General features: G+C 43.6%; 1 protein-coding gene across 1 annotated transcript in view; it reads right to left on the reverse strand.

The window, feature by feature from the left end:
• Positions 1 to 263: 263 nt before the first annotated feature.
• LOC120909303 (rho GTPase-activating protein gacK-like) overlaps positions 264 to 15,847 on the reverse strand; it is a 53,050-nt gene continuing 37,466 nt past the window's right edge. Inside the window, exon 7 of the mRNA XM_040321050.1 lies at positions 264 to 504. Coding sequence (XP_040176984.1) covers positions 394 to 504 — 111 coding nt within the window. The 3' untranslated portion in view covers positions 264 to 393. The remainder of the gene's footprint in view (positions 505 to 15,847) is intronic.

Here is a 15,847-nt window from a genome sequence, read left to right on the forward strand (position 1 = left end):
CAGCGTAAATATCTTGGCCAAATCAATGTGTAACTGATTCTAAGAATCAGGCGCATAGATACGACGGCTCACATTTGGACTTACGACGGCGTACGTGGAGATATGCCGTCGTAAGTCCACTGTGAATCTGGCCCCTTATGTATATCAATCATGTTCAAGGTCCCATTTATGATTAGGACTTACTGAAGAGATACGTGATTAATTTAATAATAGACGATTTGTGGGATAGTGGCATGAATAACCACTTTAGAAATACACTCTGATGAATCTCAAAAATTTAGTGACATTTGGTTCCTCAAATTAGTATTCATAAGTCACTGATTCATAAACCAACAAGCTGCATTCCCCTATAAAGTGATTTATGCCATAACGTTTGTAGGTGTTGGGTTTCCTTTAATATGTTGGTGTAGCTTTGACTTCTGTGGCTGTATAGGGTGGGGGTTGAACAGGAAATTCAGGAAAAGCATCAGGTTTCTTCATACCATCATTCGGTATCACGTACACCTTGAGAAAAACAAAAAAAGTAATTTATTTATTTCAGATACTTATATAGCGCAGTCAATTTACGCAGCCCTTTACATATACACTGTATATTCACATTAGTCCCTGCCCTGAAGGAGTTTACAACCTAAGGTCCCTAACACACATACTAGGGCCAATTTAGACAGGATCCGATTAACCTACCAGCATGTCTTTAGAGTGATTTAGAAGTTCCTTCAAAAGGTAGGTCCACCCAATATTTTGTTTTGGGTAGGTGCTGGATGGTTTGGTCACCTGCTGTCAATTCTATGTTACAATACTCTAACGGGAATTTGAGGGCAACTAAATAACAAATAATATTGGTCAAATGTAGATTAAACTCTTACAGCTTTTATTACAATCAGTTCAAAGTGTAAAATTGTCAAAGACATCGATTAGTTTGACACCGTCTGTTTACATTGCGTGTTATACGTCTACTGGGTGATACTCCCAAGACCATTTCTTGCTGCACAACCATGAAATTTACAGTTGTAATTTGTTTGGATGGAATGGGAATTCCAACACATTTCGAATTTTAGAATACATTTTCTTCCTTAGGGGTTGTAAGAGTCACCACCATTTACGATTTCCATTTTATCAACCACAACAGCTTATCCGACAATCCACAATCCATCAGACAGGACCCATTGGATTTTCCCCCAACAATAATGAGACAGAGCTCTGTTACTGGTTCCAAAATCAATTAATACTTTAATGGTTAGCTCTCAGGTTTTTATACAGTTACAAGCATGCTTCAGTAAGCACAGGGACAAAGACACACTCCACCCACATATCACACAATGGGGGGCTAACGAGTCTCCAATACACATCCCACAGACTTTTCGGCACTGGTCTGACATAACTAACATGACCTAATTACTACACCTGAGAAGTCAGACGTTATGACTCTCACCTGCTATTCACATCACATATTATCTTCAATAGTATTTTGACACCATACAGTGTCATTAGCATCCACAATGAAAGGTCTTTCAGAAGCCAGACTCAATTAACACCTCAAAGTTAGACATCTGACTTTTACAGACTTAATTAGTACAATAGACACAAAACAGTATTAGCATCACACAATGGAAGGTCTTAGGAGCCAGGTTTAATTAACACAATAGACCATAGAATGCAATCACAGCTTTCATCACTACAGCCAGGGGGACTTAATTAGCATCTCAACAGTCTATGTTAAGCATTGAAGGAGACACTCTCTCATATTGACCTGTTGTGGACAGAATTAAACAAACTTAATATTCCAAAATCTCCTGCAAAACATGAATTATCAATAATGTCCCATCTCATGTAATCCAAGATATCAGTTCTCAGTCATCCTATGCCCAAAAGGGACATAGGATGACCCTAGACCCAAGAGTCATTAGTGAAGCTGGCACAGGAGTACCCCACATCCTTCAAAAGTCTCTGGGTGTCATGGGCCATTCCGTTACAGGGGTATAGTGCCACTCTGAAAAGGCCAATTCTGAAATATTCAAATGAACATTAAGATATTCGTAAAAATTATAACAAAGCATTGGTCTATACTAACAGAGGACCCTTTGGTAGGACAATTCGTAACTCCAACTCCATCTATAATATACAAAGTGGCCAACTCAATAAAAGATTGCCTAGTTTACAATGAATACAAGGGTGATAAATGGGTGTACACATTGTCCATTTGTAAAAAAACAAAAATAACTTGTAATTCCTAATCGAGAACGTTTCAAGCCTAAACACTTTGAGGGCAACTAAATAACAAATAATGCACAGTCATGTGGCAATTGACAAAGTCCCATTAGAGGATTGTAACATGAATTTGATAGTATATAAGGATGGTGGCAACCATTTGCCCCTTAGTAGACCATATTGTTTGGTCACCTGCTGTCTTTTCTAGAGAAAAACAATAGAGAGCTATCCCCGTGGTTCCAACCCTCTTTATAGTGCTAACATGACTTTAGAAATCTAACAGATTCCATCATCCAATGCATTCAGAGCAGATGGACATAACTCTCAGAATACCCAAACAGTGATTGGATGCTAGTGCTTTTCTGCTGATGGTTCTCCTCCCAGCACATTTGATTTTGGTGAATGCATTTGGAGCAATTTAAAACCTCTCTTCATTAACCCCTTCCTGTCGACGTAACACATATATGCGTCCCCACTGCACTGGGATTTTTTCCTGTGGGGCTGCATATATGCATATCTCCCTTTGTGCTAAGATTGCTCACTGAATAAAGACTGTAGGGCTGGCAAAATGTTTCGGCCCGAGCATAAGTTCAGGCCGAATTCTGGTTGTTTCGGATGTTCAGCAAACAACGAACAATATGCAGAGTTCGGGGCAAATTCGAAAGCTGCGGAACACCGTTAAAGTCTATGGGGCACTAACATGAAAAACCAAAAGAGCTAATTGTAAAGGCTAATAGGCAAGTTACTGCCATAAAAAGTGTTTGTGGACCTGGGTCCTGCCCCAGAGGACATGTATCAATGCAAAAAAAAGTTTTAAAAACGGTCATATTTTCAGGAGCAGTGATTTTAATAATGCTAAAAGTGAAAGAATAATGCCTTGTACAGACGAGCAAACACGTACGATGAAACCGGTCCGCCGGACCGTTTTCACCGTACATGTCTGCCCGGGGATTTCTGTATGGTGGCTGTACTCACCATCATACAGAAATCCGCGCGTAAACAATACGCGGGTTGTGGCCGCGCCGTCGCCGCGATGATGACGCGGCGACGTGGGCGGCCCTGCCAGTTCAATGCTTCCACGCATGCGTCAAAGTCATTCGACGCATGCGAGGGATGGCGGGCGCTCGGACATGTACGGTAGGTCTGTACAGACGACCGAACATGTCCGAGCGGACAGGATTCCAGCGGGCTGTTTTAAAACAAGTTCAGAAATATTTGCCCGCTGGAAAAAGGCCCGGCGGGCAAATGTATGCTGGAATCCTGTCCGCTCGGGCCTATAAACGACCGAACATGTCTGCTGAAACTACGGCCCATAAAAGTGAAATATTCCTTTAAACTTTGTGCCTAGGGGGTGTCTATAGTATGCCTGTAAAGTGGTGCATTTTTCCCGTTTTTAGAACATTACCACAGCAAAATTACATTTCTAAAGGGAAAAAAAGTAATTTGAAACTGATCGCGGCTGTAATGAATTGTCGGGTCTAGGCAATATACATAAAACTCATTGAAAAAAAACGGCATGGGTTTCCCCCCAGTCCATTACCAGGCCCTTTGGATCTGGTATGAATTTTAAGGGGAACCCTGAACTAAAAATTTAAAAACAATTGAGTGGGGATCCCCCAAAATCCATACCAGGCCCTTCAGGTCTGGTCTGGATATTAAGGGGAACCCTGTTCCAAATTTTAAAAAATAAAATGGCGTAGTGGTCCCCCCAAAATCCATACCAGACCTTATCCGAGCACGCAACCTGACAGGCCGCAGGAAAATAGGGGGCAAGAGAGCGGCCCCCCTCCTGAACCATACCAGGCCACATGCCCTCAACATGGGGAGGATGCTTTGGGGTCTGACCCCAAAGCACCTTGTCCCCATTTTGATGGGGAAAAGGACCTCATCCCCACAACCCTTGCCCAGTGATTGTGGGGGTCTGCGGGCAGGGGGCTTATTGGAAACTGGAAGTCCCCTTTAACAAGGGGACCTCCAGATCTCGGCCCCCTACGTGAATTGGTAATGGGGTACATTGTACTCCTACTATTTCACAAAAAAAAGTGTCAAAAATTTAAAAAAACACAAGAGACAGTTTGGGACAAGTCCTTTTATTAAAAAAAAATGTCCCGCGATATAAATCTGTAAATCTTGTAAACAATTTTAATAAAGGTTTTGTCCCAAGCTACAATTTTTAACGCTTTTTTTGTAAAATGGTAATGGTACAATGTACCTGTTACAAATTCACATGGGGGTGGGATCTGGGGGTCCCCTTGTTAAAGGGGGCTTCCAGACTCCAATAAGCCCCCCCCGCAGACCTCCACAATGCAGACCTCCACAATGCAGACCCCAAAGCATCCTCCCTATGTTGAGGGCATGTGGCCTGCCTGCCAGGTCTGGTATGGATTTTGGGGGTACCCCTACGCTATTTTTTTTATTTTGGCGCAGGGTTCCCCCATTCACTCATACCATGACCTGAAGGGTCGGGTATGGATTTTGGGTGAGGCCCCTACACCATTTTTTTTTTATTTGCCACGGGGGCTCCCCTTTAATATTCACCCATGCCATTTTTTCAATGAGTTTTATATATATTGCCGAGGCCTGACAATTCATTACAGCCGTGATCAGTTTTAAATTACTTTTTTTCCTTTAGACCCCTTTCACACTGGGTGGCTTTGCAGGCGCTATAACGTTTAAAATAGTGCCTGCAAAGCGACCTGAAACAGCCGCTGCTGTCTCTCCGGGGTGAAAGCCGGTAAAAAAAAGTCCTGCTAGCAGCACCTTTAGAGTGGTGAAGGAGCGGTGTGTATACCACTCCTCCACCGCTCCTGCCCATTGAAATCAATGGGCACCGCAGCTTTACTACCAGCAGGCACTTTACAGTGGTTTTAACCCTTTCTCGGCTGCTATCCAGGGGGTAAAAGCACCCCGCTAGCGGCCAAACAGTGACGCAAAATTGACGGTAAAGTGCCGCCAGTGTGAAAGGGGCCTTTGAAATGTAATTTTGCTGTGGTAATGTTCTAAACACGGGAAACATGTGCCACTTTACAGGCATACTATAGACACCCCACCCCCCCCCCCCCCCGTTACAAAATTTAAAGGAACATTTCATTTGTATTGTTTCACTTTAAGCATTATTAAAATCACTGGTCCCAAATAAACTGCAATTTTTAAGACTTTTTTTTGCATTGATACATGTCTCATGGGGCAGGACCCAGGTCCCCCAAACACTTTTTATGGCAATCACTTGCGTAAAAGCCCTTAAAATTATCACTTTTAGGTGTTCATGTTTGTGTCCCGTAAACTTTAACGGTGTTTGTGTGTTCAATCGATTTTTTTTGACTGTTCGCAAGTTCTGGTCGAACTGAACCGGGGGGGGGGGGGTGTTCGGCTCATCCTTAAGAGACTGGGGCCTCACTGAGAACCCCAGGCCCCGTACTAATGATCGGACCCGAAACTCACAATTTTGGGTCACCTGATCGCTGTGGTAGCCTCTGATTGGCTACCCTGATTGTTTTGTGTTTCTTTCTCTGTGAATGTAGGGAAAGTATCTTTATCTTTCCTTGCAGAGAGAAAAAAAAAATGTTTATGTAAAAATAATAAAAAAATGTAAAATTAAATAAAACTAAAGAAAACATACCTTAACCAGTTAACGCCCGCCGCATGTATATGTACGTCCACAGAATCGCACGTACAGGCATATGGGCGTCCATTCTGCGGGTCGGGGGTCTGATCGGGACCCCCCCTGGTACATGCGGCAGTCGGAAACCCGCAGGGAGCGTTCCGGGACGAGGGCACGGCTCGTTTCTAGCCGCCCCCTCGCGATCGCTCCCCGGAGCTGAAGAACGGGGAGAGCCGTATGTAAACACGGCTTCCCCGTGCTTCACTGTGGCGGCTGCATCGATCGAGTGATCCCTTTTATAGGGAGACTCGTTCGATGACATCAGACCTACAGCCACACCCCCCTACAGTTGTAAACACACACTAGGTGAACCCTAACTCCTTCAGTGCCCCCTGTGGTTAACTCCCAAACTGCAACTGTCATTTTCACAATAAACAATGCAATTTAAATGCATTTTTTGCTGTGAAAATGACAATGGTCCCAAAAAAGATTTTTTTTATTATTGTCAGTTACTGTCAGGGTCAGTGTGTTTTAGGTAGGACAAAAAAAACAGCAAAATGCACACTATTGTTTCTGGGCTGTACTACTGGTACAAACAACAAAAAACATACCGTATTTTCCGGCGTATAAGACGACCCGGCGTATAAGACGACCCCCTAATTTTCCAGGAAAAATTTTGATTTTGGGATATACTCACTGTATAAGACTACCCCTTCCTACAAGTCTTTCTGGAAGCTGAGGGGGAGCCAGAACCGCTGACAGAAACAGGCTTTTTCAAATCTCACTGTGCCATTACATTCCTCACTGTGCCATTACATGCCCAGACTGTGCCACTGTGCCATTACATGCCCCCACATTGCCACTGTGCCATTACATGCCCCCACATTGCCATTGTGCCATTTCATGCCCCCACATTGCCATTGTGCCATTACATGCCCCCACATTGCCATCACTTGCCCCCCACATTGCCATTGTGCCATTACATGCCCCCACATTGCCATCACTTGCCCCTCACATTGCCATTGTGCCATTACATGCCCCCACATTGCCATCACTTGCCCCTCACATTGCCATTGTGCCATTACATGCCCCCACATTGCCATCACTTGCCCCCCCTGTGCCTGAACTTGTTGCCCCCCCCCCCCCAGTGCAATAACACTCACTTTTTTTCCCCAGCGCTGACAGTCTAACATGCTGCGATCGCGATCGTGTATTGATTTCAAAGCCGCGCCTTCACTGCAGAGTGTTCTGTGATAGGAGGAACAAAAATCTTCCCAGCAGCGCCTCTGTTATGTTTTCCGCCTATCACGGACGTCTTCTCATCTCGTCCGAGGATGAGAAGGCATCTGTGATAGGAGGAACAAAGAACAGAGGCGCTGCTGGGAAGATTTTTGTTCCTCCTATCACAGAACACTCTGCAGTGAAGGCGCGGCTTTGAAATCAATACACGCTCGTGATCGCAGCATGTTAGACTGTCAGCGCTGCGGAAAAAAAGTGAGTGCCGAGACTGTACCCGGCGTATAAGACGACCCCCGACTTTGGATGCATGTTTTTGCATCCAGAAAGTCGTCTTATACGCCGGAAAATACGGTACATGTAGCAGGTACTTCTCCAAATTGATCTAATTTATGATGGGAGGACTGTCTGCTGCAGCAGTGTGGGCTTTTTCACCCCTTTTCTCTTTTCACACAGACACTCAGAACTGCTTGTTTGTAAACTCCCTATTGGAAGTTGTCTGCAAACTCTCTATTGAAAGAGCCTGAGCCAATCGCCAGGCAGCAGCAAAGGACTGTGGGGGAGGAGATAAAAAGCCAGAGGAACTAGGTCAGAGACGCTTTTTGCCTGCACCCCATCAGGAGAGCATCTCCTGCACTCAGTGTGTGTGAAACCGCAGCCTACCAAGGGGCACACAGCCTGCAACTCCAGCCCAGAGGAACAGATTGTTTATGCTCATGCAGCTCCAGCCCAGAGGAACAGACTGTCCATGCTAAAGGAGGACACCCTGCAATAGCTCAAGAACTGAATCTCACTGTGACACACCTGCATCTAAGATCGATTGATTGCTCAGGGGAGGACCGCTGACTGTGTACAGGATTTGGTAATGGGGCTTTGCCCAGGAACCTTTAATGCTTTTCATAGAATACCACATCCAAATATTGTCCACAGAGCTCCTACATTGCCAGTGAAGATAATAAAACGCAAAGCTTTGCTTCCAGGGCATTGCCGCGGGTTGCTCTTAAAGGGGACACACCACGGGTATTTAAAATTATTTCACTGGGTGTGTACTAGAGGTATTATAAGCCAGCCTGGGGTTCCTCTTTAGCCACAGCATCCCACACACACCACAAGTTGTTGGAGAGTCTGTTTAACCTGTGCATATTGTTACCTATTGCTTTCATTGGTTGCATAGTGTTCCTGATAATTTTTTTAAACTGTTTCAGCCAAGTCCTGGGTACTTATACAGGTCTTGGCTGACAAATGTTAACCTGAACTTTGCTTTTCTTTAAGTAAACTACAAACGGAACTGTGTTGTGTATTCCTGTAGAGTTTTTCCATTAATAACATTGCTAGGTGTGCCAGAAGGGCTGGGACAGTTCATTAGGGTTGAAAGGCAGAGTACCGGACTGAACAAATAAAAGCAGCTCCTTTGGGGGGTTTGCTACATACACATATGTGGTATCCCTGCAATCATCAGGAGCAAGAAAATTTGTTGTGGGTTGTTCTTTGGTAGGTTATGGTAGTAACAAGAAATATACAATTACATTTTTTTTTCTACTATTTGGGGCCAGTTTTTCTTTGATAATAAAAGTATATCAGGAGCTATCCATAACCATTTACTACCCAATAAACGCCCTTTTTGTGCATCTAGGTGGATTATGCTTTCAGGACAAAGTAGTTGTAATGCTATGTACAGTTTTACTAATCCATGTCAAAGTTGCAAAATTGTGCTTAGGCATTAAGATTTGTTTTACCCTTAGGCATGAAGGGGGTTAAAAAAAAAACACAACAACGGGGGAGCTGGAATTGGGACCTCAACCGAAAACCTTTCCACTTCAGTGGCTTTAAGTATGCTCAGATTTTATCTTACTATTGCCTTAACCACTTGCCGTCGCCGCACCGTCATAATACGTCCACAAGGTGGCTCTCCTAGGCGAGATCACGTATTATGACGTCCTACCTTTTAGCCGCCACTAGGGGCGCACGCGCGCCGCCGGAGGCGCGCGCGCGCGCCCCCCGCTCGCCCCCGACTCCCGTGCGTGTGCCTGGCGGGCGCGATCGCCGCCGGGCACACGCGATCGCTCGGTACAGAGCGGGGAACGGGAGCTGTGTGTGTAAACACACAGCTCTCGTTCCTGTCAGCAGGGGAAATGCTTTTCTTCGGTTCATACAATGTATGAACCGAGGATCAGTGTTTCCCCTAGTGAGGCCACCCCCCCCCCCCACAGTAAGAACACACCCAGGCATACTTAACCCCTTCCCCGCCCCCTAGTGTTAACCCCTTCACTGCCAGTGGCATTTTTATAGTAATCTAATGCATTTTTATAGCACTGATCGCTATAAAAATGCCAATGGTCCCAAAAATGTGTCAAAAATGTCCGAAGTGTCCGCCATAATGTCGCAATACCGAAAAAAAAATCGCTGATCGCCGCCATTACTAGTAAAAAAAATATTAATAAAAATGCCATAAAAATACCCCCTATTTTGTAAACGCTATAACTTTTGCGCAAACCAATCAATAAACGCTTATTGCGATTTTTTTTTACGAAAAATATGTAGAAGAATACGTATCGGCCTAAACTGAGGAAAAAAAATGTTTTTTTATATATTTTTGGGGGATATTTATTACAGCAAAAAGTAAAAAATATTCATTTTTTTCAAAATTGTCGTTCTATTTTTGTTTATAGCGCAAAAAATAAAAAACGCAGAGGTGATCAAATACCACCAAAAGAAAGCTCTATTTGTGGGAAAAAAAGGACGCCAATTTTGTTTGGGAGCCACGTCGCACGACCGCGCAATTGTCTGTTAAAGCGACGCAGTCCCGAATCGCAAAAAGTACTCTGGTCTTTGGGCAGCAATATGGTCCGGGGGGTAAGTGGTTAATGTTGCTATAACACTGGAAAGGGGGACAGGCAAAAATGGTATAGCAGAAAATTATGTACAAGAAGGATACCTGCGTACACACGATCGGTTAAACCGATGAGAATGGTCTGATGGACCGTTTTCATCGGACAAAACCGATCGTGTGTGGGCGCCATCGGTTAGTTAGGCATCGGTTAAAAAAAAAAAGGCAACTTGTTTTAAAATTAACCGATGGATTCCTAACCGATAGGACAAAACCGATCGTTAGTAGGCATGACCATCGGTTAAAAATCCACGCATGCTCAGAATCAAGTCCACGCATGCTTGGAAGCATTGAACTTCGTTTTTTTCAGCACGTCCTTGTGTTTTACGTCACCGCGCTCTGACACGATCGTTTTTTTAACCGATGGTGTGTAGGCGCGACGGACCATCAGTCAGCTTCATCGGTTAACCGATGAAAACGGTCCATTCTCATCGGATGGACTGATCGTGTGTACGCGGCATTACAGTCCAAGCAGTTTGTCTTTTTTTAGCATTGCAAAAAAACACAACGGATGCAGGAGGGCTTTGTTTTTTGTGATAGCCTTGATGTACAAACAAAACATCTGCTCGTCCTCTTTCTAACAAAATTTTGGTCAGTCCCTGACTAACTAGGTTCCTGAAAAAAAAAAGAAAAATGTAACCTATTATGCCTCGTACACACGATCAGTCCATCCGATGAGAACGGAGCGACGGACCGTTGTCATAGGTTAACCGATGAAGCTGACTGATGGTCCGTCATGCCTACACACCATCGGTTAAAAAAACTTTTGTGTCAGAACGTGGTGACGTAAAACACAACAACGTGCTGAATAAAACGAGGTTCAATGCTTCCAAGCATGCGTCGACTTGATTCTGAGCATGCGTGGATTTTTAACCGATGGTTGTGCGTACTAACGATTGGTTTTGACCTATCGGTTAGCAATCCATCGGTTACATTTTAAAGCAAGTTGGCTTTTTTTTTAAGCAAAGGGTAAATAACCTATGGGGCCTACACACGATCGGTTTGGACCGATGAAAACGGTCCATCAGACCGTTATCCTCTGGTTAACCGATCGTGTGTACGAGGCCTTAGTGTTCTGTCAGCAGCCAACCTTTTCACACAGCAGCAGGCTCCAACAGAACAAACAGCCAAGGAGAGAAAGGGAGCCATGTAGACAGCTGAGACTAATAATAAAGTCTAAAGGAAAAATAAAGGGATCTAAAAACCCCTTAATTCTGCGTCTCATTTCACCAGCTACTAGGTAAGTATCCTACTCACCGAACAGAATTGACACCCATGACAGGTAGTCAAAAACAGCAAACGCCCATCTCTAGTCCATGTGGGCTTCAATACGTTGGACGTACCACAAGAAAACTAGATATCAGAATTAACGAGCACTTGAATAACATCAAGAACAGGTTCCCCACACATAGCTTGTCTAATCACTTAAGGATTTACCACAATACAGATCCTAGTTTTGGCCTCTTTTTGTGGAATTGACAAAGTTGAGCCTTATTGAAGAGGAGATAATATGAAACAAAACATTTCCATAATGAAACTGGAGGGATTTACAAATTAAAAGCTTAGTCCTTTAGGTATGAATATCAATCTAAACTGTTTTATCTCAAATTATTAAATGTGATGGTGTTCAAATCCTCTTTTATCCTATTATTGTGAATTTACTCGTTTCATGGCCATCTAGTGTAATATACAATTCAAGATGGCTTTTTTTTTTTTTTTTTGCCATGTGGTGTAAGATATCATTCCTCCACAAGATGGTGTTTGTTAACTAACCGGATAAGTCGAATTTTCGAATCAATTGACATTTAGCCCTTATTATGAACCGGCTGTGAGAATTTCAGCGGATTGGTTATCCTTTTTTGTGGCGATGTATAAAAAGGAGGAAGTGACGAGCTTTGCTACATGACCCCTGATGACGTCAGATGCTGCTGACGAAACGGGTCCTGTGATATGTGCTACGTCACTTCCGCCACCAGTTGGAACGCAGACGGCGTCCCTGCCATTATCTATGGGCATGATTTTCATCTCTATTTTGTAAGTGCAATCTGTAGTTTTAATAAACATGCTTTTTTAACATTACTATACTATGAGGAGCTTCTGTTTTCTTCTTTTTGGTTCACATACCATATCTATTCGGGGAACATATTTGCCTTAAGCTGCTGTCTCTGGATCCTTGACCCTTTTGCTGTTTTTGACTACCTGTCATGGGTGTCAATTCTATCCGGTGAGTAGGATACTTGCCTAGTAGCTGGTGAAAGGAGACGCACTTTTCTTTGGAGACACCATTGTATTTTCATTGTCACATTTGATGAACTAGCAAATATATTGGCACTTGATGGTGGATTATTGGACTTTATTCATTCATTTACTTACCTGTTTGTGTATGTTACTTTTGAAACATATCATTTTTATAACACATTTTTTTATTGTTTAGCGCGGTATGGAATCACAGTTGTTGTTTTTATATATTAATAAAGTCTAGCTACCAGATAAGATGTGGATTTAGATATGGGGGCTTTATTCCAATCATACCGTGCCTTGAAAAAGTATTCATATACCTTGAAAACTTCCACATTTTGTCATGTTAAAATCCCAATAAAATACATTGGGGGTTATTTACGAAAGGCAAATCCACTTTGCACTATAATTGCAAAGTGCACTTGAAATTGCACTTAAAAATGCAGTCGCTGTAAATTTGAGGTGTAGATATGAAATGAGGGGAAGCTCTGCTGATTTTATCATCCAATCATGTGCAAGCTAAAATGCTGTTTTTATTTTCCTTGCATGTCCCCCTTGGATCTACAGCGACTGCACTTCCAAGTGCACTTTCAGTGCAATTTCAAGTGCACTTTGCACTTGTAGGGCCAGATCCAGAGAGAATTGGATTCGCGCAGCGTATCAGAGATACGCTACGCCACCGTACCTTACCTGGCGGAATTTTGAATCCTCAATGATTTTGCGCCGTAAGTTACGGCGGCGTAGTGTATTTCTGGCGGTGGAATTAAAATCAGCGATCAGGGGGCGGGTTTCATTTAAATGAAGCGCGTCCCCGCGCCGAATGAACTGCGCATGCGTCGTCCAGAAATTTCCCGCCGTGCTTTGCGTGAAATGACGTTGCAACAACGTCATTTTTTGAACTTAGGCGTGAGTTACGTCCATCCCTATTCACGGACGACTTACGCAGGAACGAAGGCCATACTTAACATGGCAAGTCTATCTATACGGCGCAAAATACCAGCTTTAACTATACGCCGGAAAAAGCCGAATACAGACGACGTTAGAAAATGCGACGGCCGCGCGTACGTTCCTGGATCGTCGTAAATCGCTAATTTGCATACCCGACGCGGAAAACGACGCAAACTCCACCCAGTGGGCACCGAAGTATTGCATCTAAAATCAGAAGGCGTACGAAGCCGTACGCCTGTCGGATCTTACCCAAATGCCATCGTATCTTGGTTTGAGGATTCAAACCAAAGATACGACGCGGGAAATTTGAAAGTAAGCCGGCGTATCAGTAGATACGCCAGCGTACTTGCTCTGTGGATCTGGCCCGGAGTTTGCACTTGTAGTGCAAAGTGGATTTGCCTCTAGTAAATAACCCCTGTTGTGTTGGTCTATCAGATATAACTGAAAAAGTCAAAGGGGTTGATTTACTAAAGGCAAGTCCAAGTTGCACTACAAGTGCACTTGGAAGTGCAGTCGCTGTAGATCTGAGGGGAAGATCTGAAATGAGGGGAAGCTCTGCTGATTTTATTATCCAATCATGTGGAAACTAAACTGCTGTTTTTTATTTTCCTTGCATGTCCCCCTTAGATCTACAGTGACTGCACTTCCAAGTGCACTTTCAAGTGCACTTGTAGTGCAAAGTGGATTTGCCTTTAGTAAATAAACCCCAAAGTGACACAAGAAAAATAATAAATGGTTTTCATTTTTTTTTACAAATAAATATCTGAAAAGTGTGGTGTGCATTTGTATTCAGCCCCCTTGACCCTGATACCCCTAACTAAAATCTATTGAAACCAATTGCCTTCAGAGGTCCCCTAATTAGAAAATAGTCACTCTGTGTGTAATTTAATCTCAGCATAAATATAGCTGTTCTCTGAAGCCCTAAGAGGTTTGTTAGAGAATCTTAGTAAACAAACAGCATCACAAAGGCCAAGGAACACACAAGACAGATGAGGGATACATTTATGGAGACGTTTAAAGCAGAGTTAGGTTATAAAAACATATCCTAAGTTTTGAACATCTCACAGAGCACTGTTCTATCCATCATCCGAAAATGGAAAGAGTATGGCCCTACTGCAAACCTACCAAGACATGGCCATTAACTGACAGGCCGAGCAAGGAGAGCATTAATCAGAGAAGCAGCCAAGAAGCCCATGGTAACTCTGGAGGAGCTGCAGAGATTCCACAGCTCAGGTAGGAGAATCTATCCACAGGACAACTATTAGTTGTGCACTCCACAAATCTGGCCTTTATGGAAGAGTGGCAAGAAGAAAGCCATTGTTGAAAAAAAGCCATAAGAAGTCCTGTTTGCAGTTTGCGAGAAGCCATGTGGGGGACACAGCAAACATGTGGAAGAAGGTGCTCTGGTGAGATGAGACCAAAATTTAACTTTTTGTCCTAAAAGCAAAATGCAATGTGTGGCAGAAAACGAACACTGCACATCACCCTGAACACACCATCCCCACCGTGAATCATGGTGGTGGCAGCATCATGATGCGGGGATGCTTTTCTTCAGCAGGAACAGGGAAGCTGGTCAGAATTGATGGGAAGATGGATGGAGCCAAATACAGTGCAATCTTAGAAGAAAACCTGTCAGAGTCTGCAAAAGACTTGAGACTGGGGCAGAGGTTCACCTTCCAGTAGGACAACAACAATAAACATATAGCCAGAGCTACAATGGAATGGTTTAGATCAAAGCATATTCATGTGTTAGAATGGCCCAGTCAAAGTCCAGATCTAAATCCAATTGAGAATCTGTGGCAAGACTTGAAAATTGCTGCTCACAGATGCTCTCCATCCAATCTGACAGAGCTTAAGCCATTTTGAAAAGGAGAATGGGCAAAAATGTCACTCTCGATGTGCCAAGCTGGTAGAGACATCCGCAAAAAGACTGCTGTAATTGCAGTGAAAGGGAGTTCTACAAAGTATTGACTCAGGGAGGGTGGAATACAAATGAACTTTTCACATATTTATTTGTAAAAAAAAAATGAAAACCATTTATTATTTTCCTTCCACTTCACAATTATGTGCCACTTTGTGTTGGTCTATTACATTAAAACCCAATAAAATACATTTACGTTTTTAGTTGTAACATGACAAATAGCTGGATTCAGGTAGGGGCGCGCATCTTTAAGGCGGCGTAGCGTATGGCATTTACACTATGCCGCCGTAAGTTAGAGAGGCAGGTGCTGTATTCACAAAGCACTTGCCTCCTAAGTTACGACGGCATAGCGTGAATTGGCCTGCGTAAGCGCGCCTAATTCAAATGAGGATGTGGGGGGCGTGTTTTATGTATATTACTTGTGACCCGACGTGATTGACGTTTTTACGAACGGCGCATGCGCCGTCCGTGTACATATCCCAGTGTGCATTGCTCCAAAGTACGCCGCAAGGACGTATTGGTTTCGACGTGAACGTAAATTACGTCCAGCCCTATTCACGGACGACTTACGCAAACAACGTAAAATTTTTACATTTCGACGCGGGAACGACGGCCATACTTAACATTGACTAGTCCAGCTATTTGATGGAATAACTTTACGCCGGAAAATGCCTTACGTAAACGGCGTATCTTTACTGCGACGGGAACTCAACGGAAGCGCCACCTAGCGGCCAAAGGAAAAATTGCACCCTAAGATACGACGGCGCACCCTAAGATACGACGTCGTATCTTAGCTAGGTTTAAGTGT

Source organism: Rana temporaria, chromosome 8 (genome assembly GCF_905171775.1).
Source record: "Rana temporaria chromosome 8, aRanTem1.1, whole genome shotgun sequence".
Classification (NCBI taxonomy): Eukaryota; Metazoa; Chordata; class Amphibia; order Anura; family Ranidae; genus Rana; species Rana temporaria.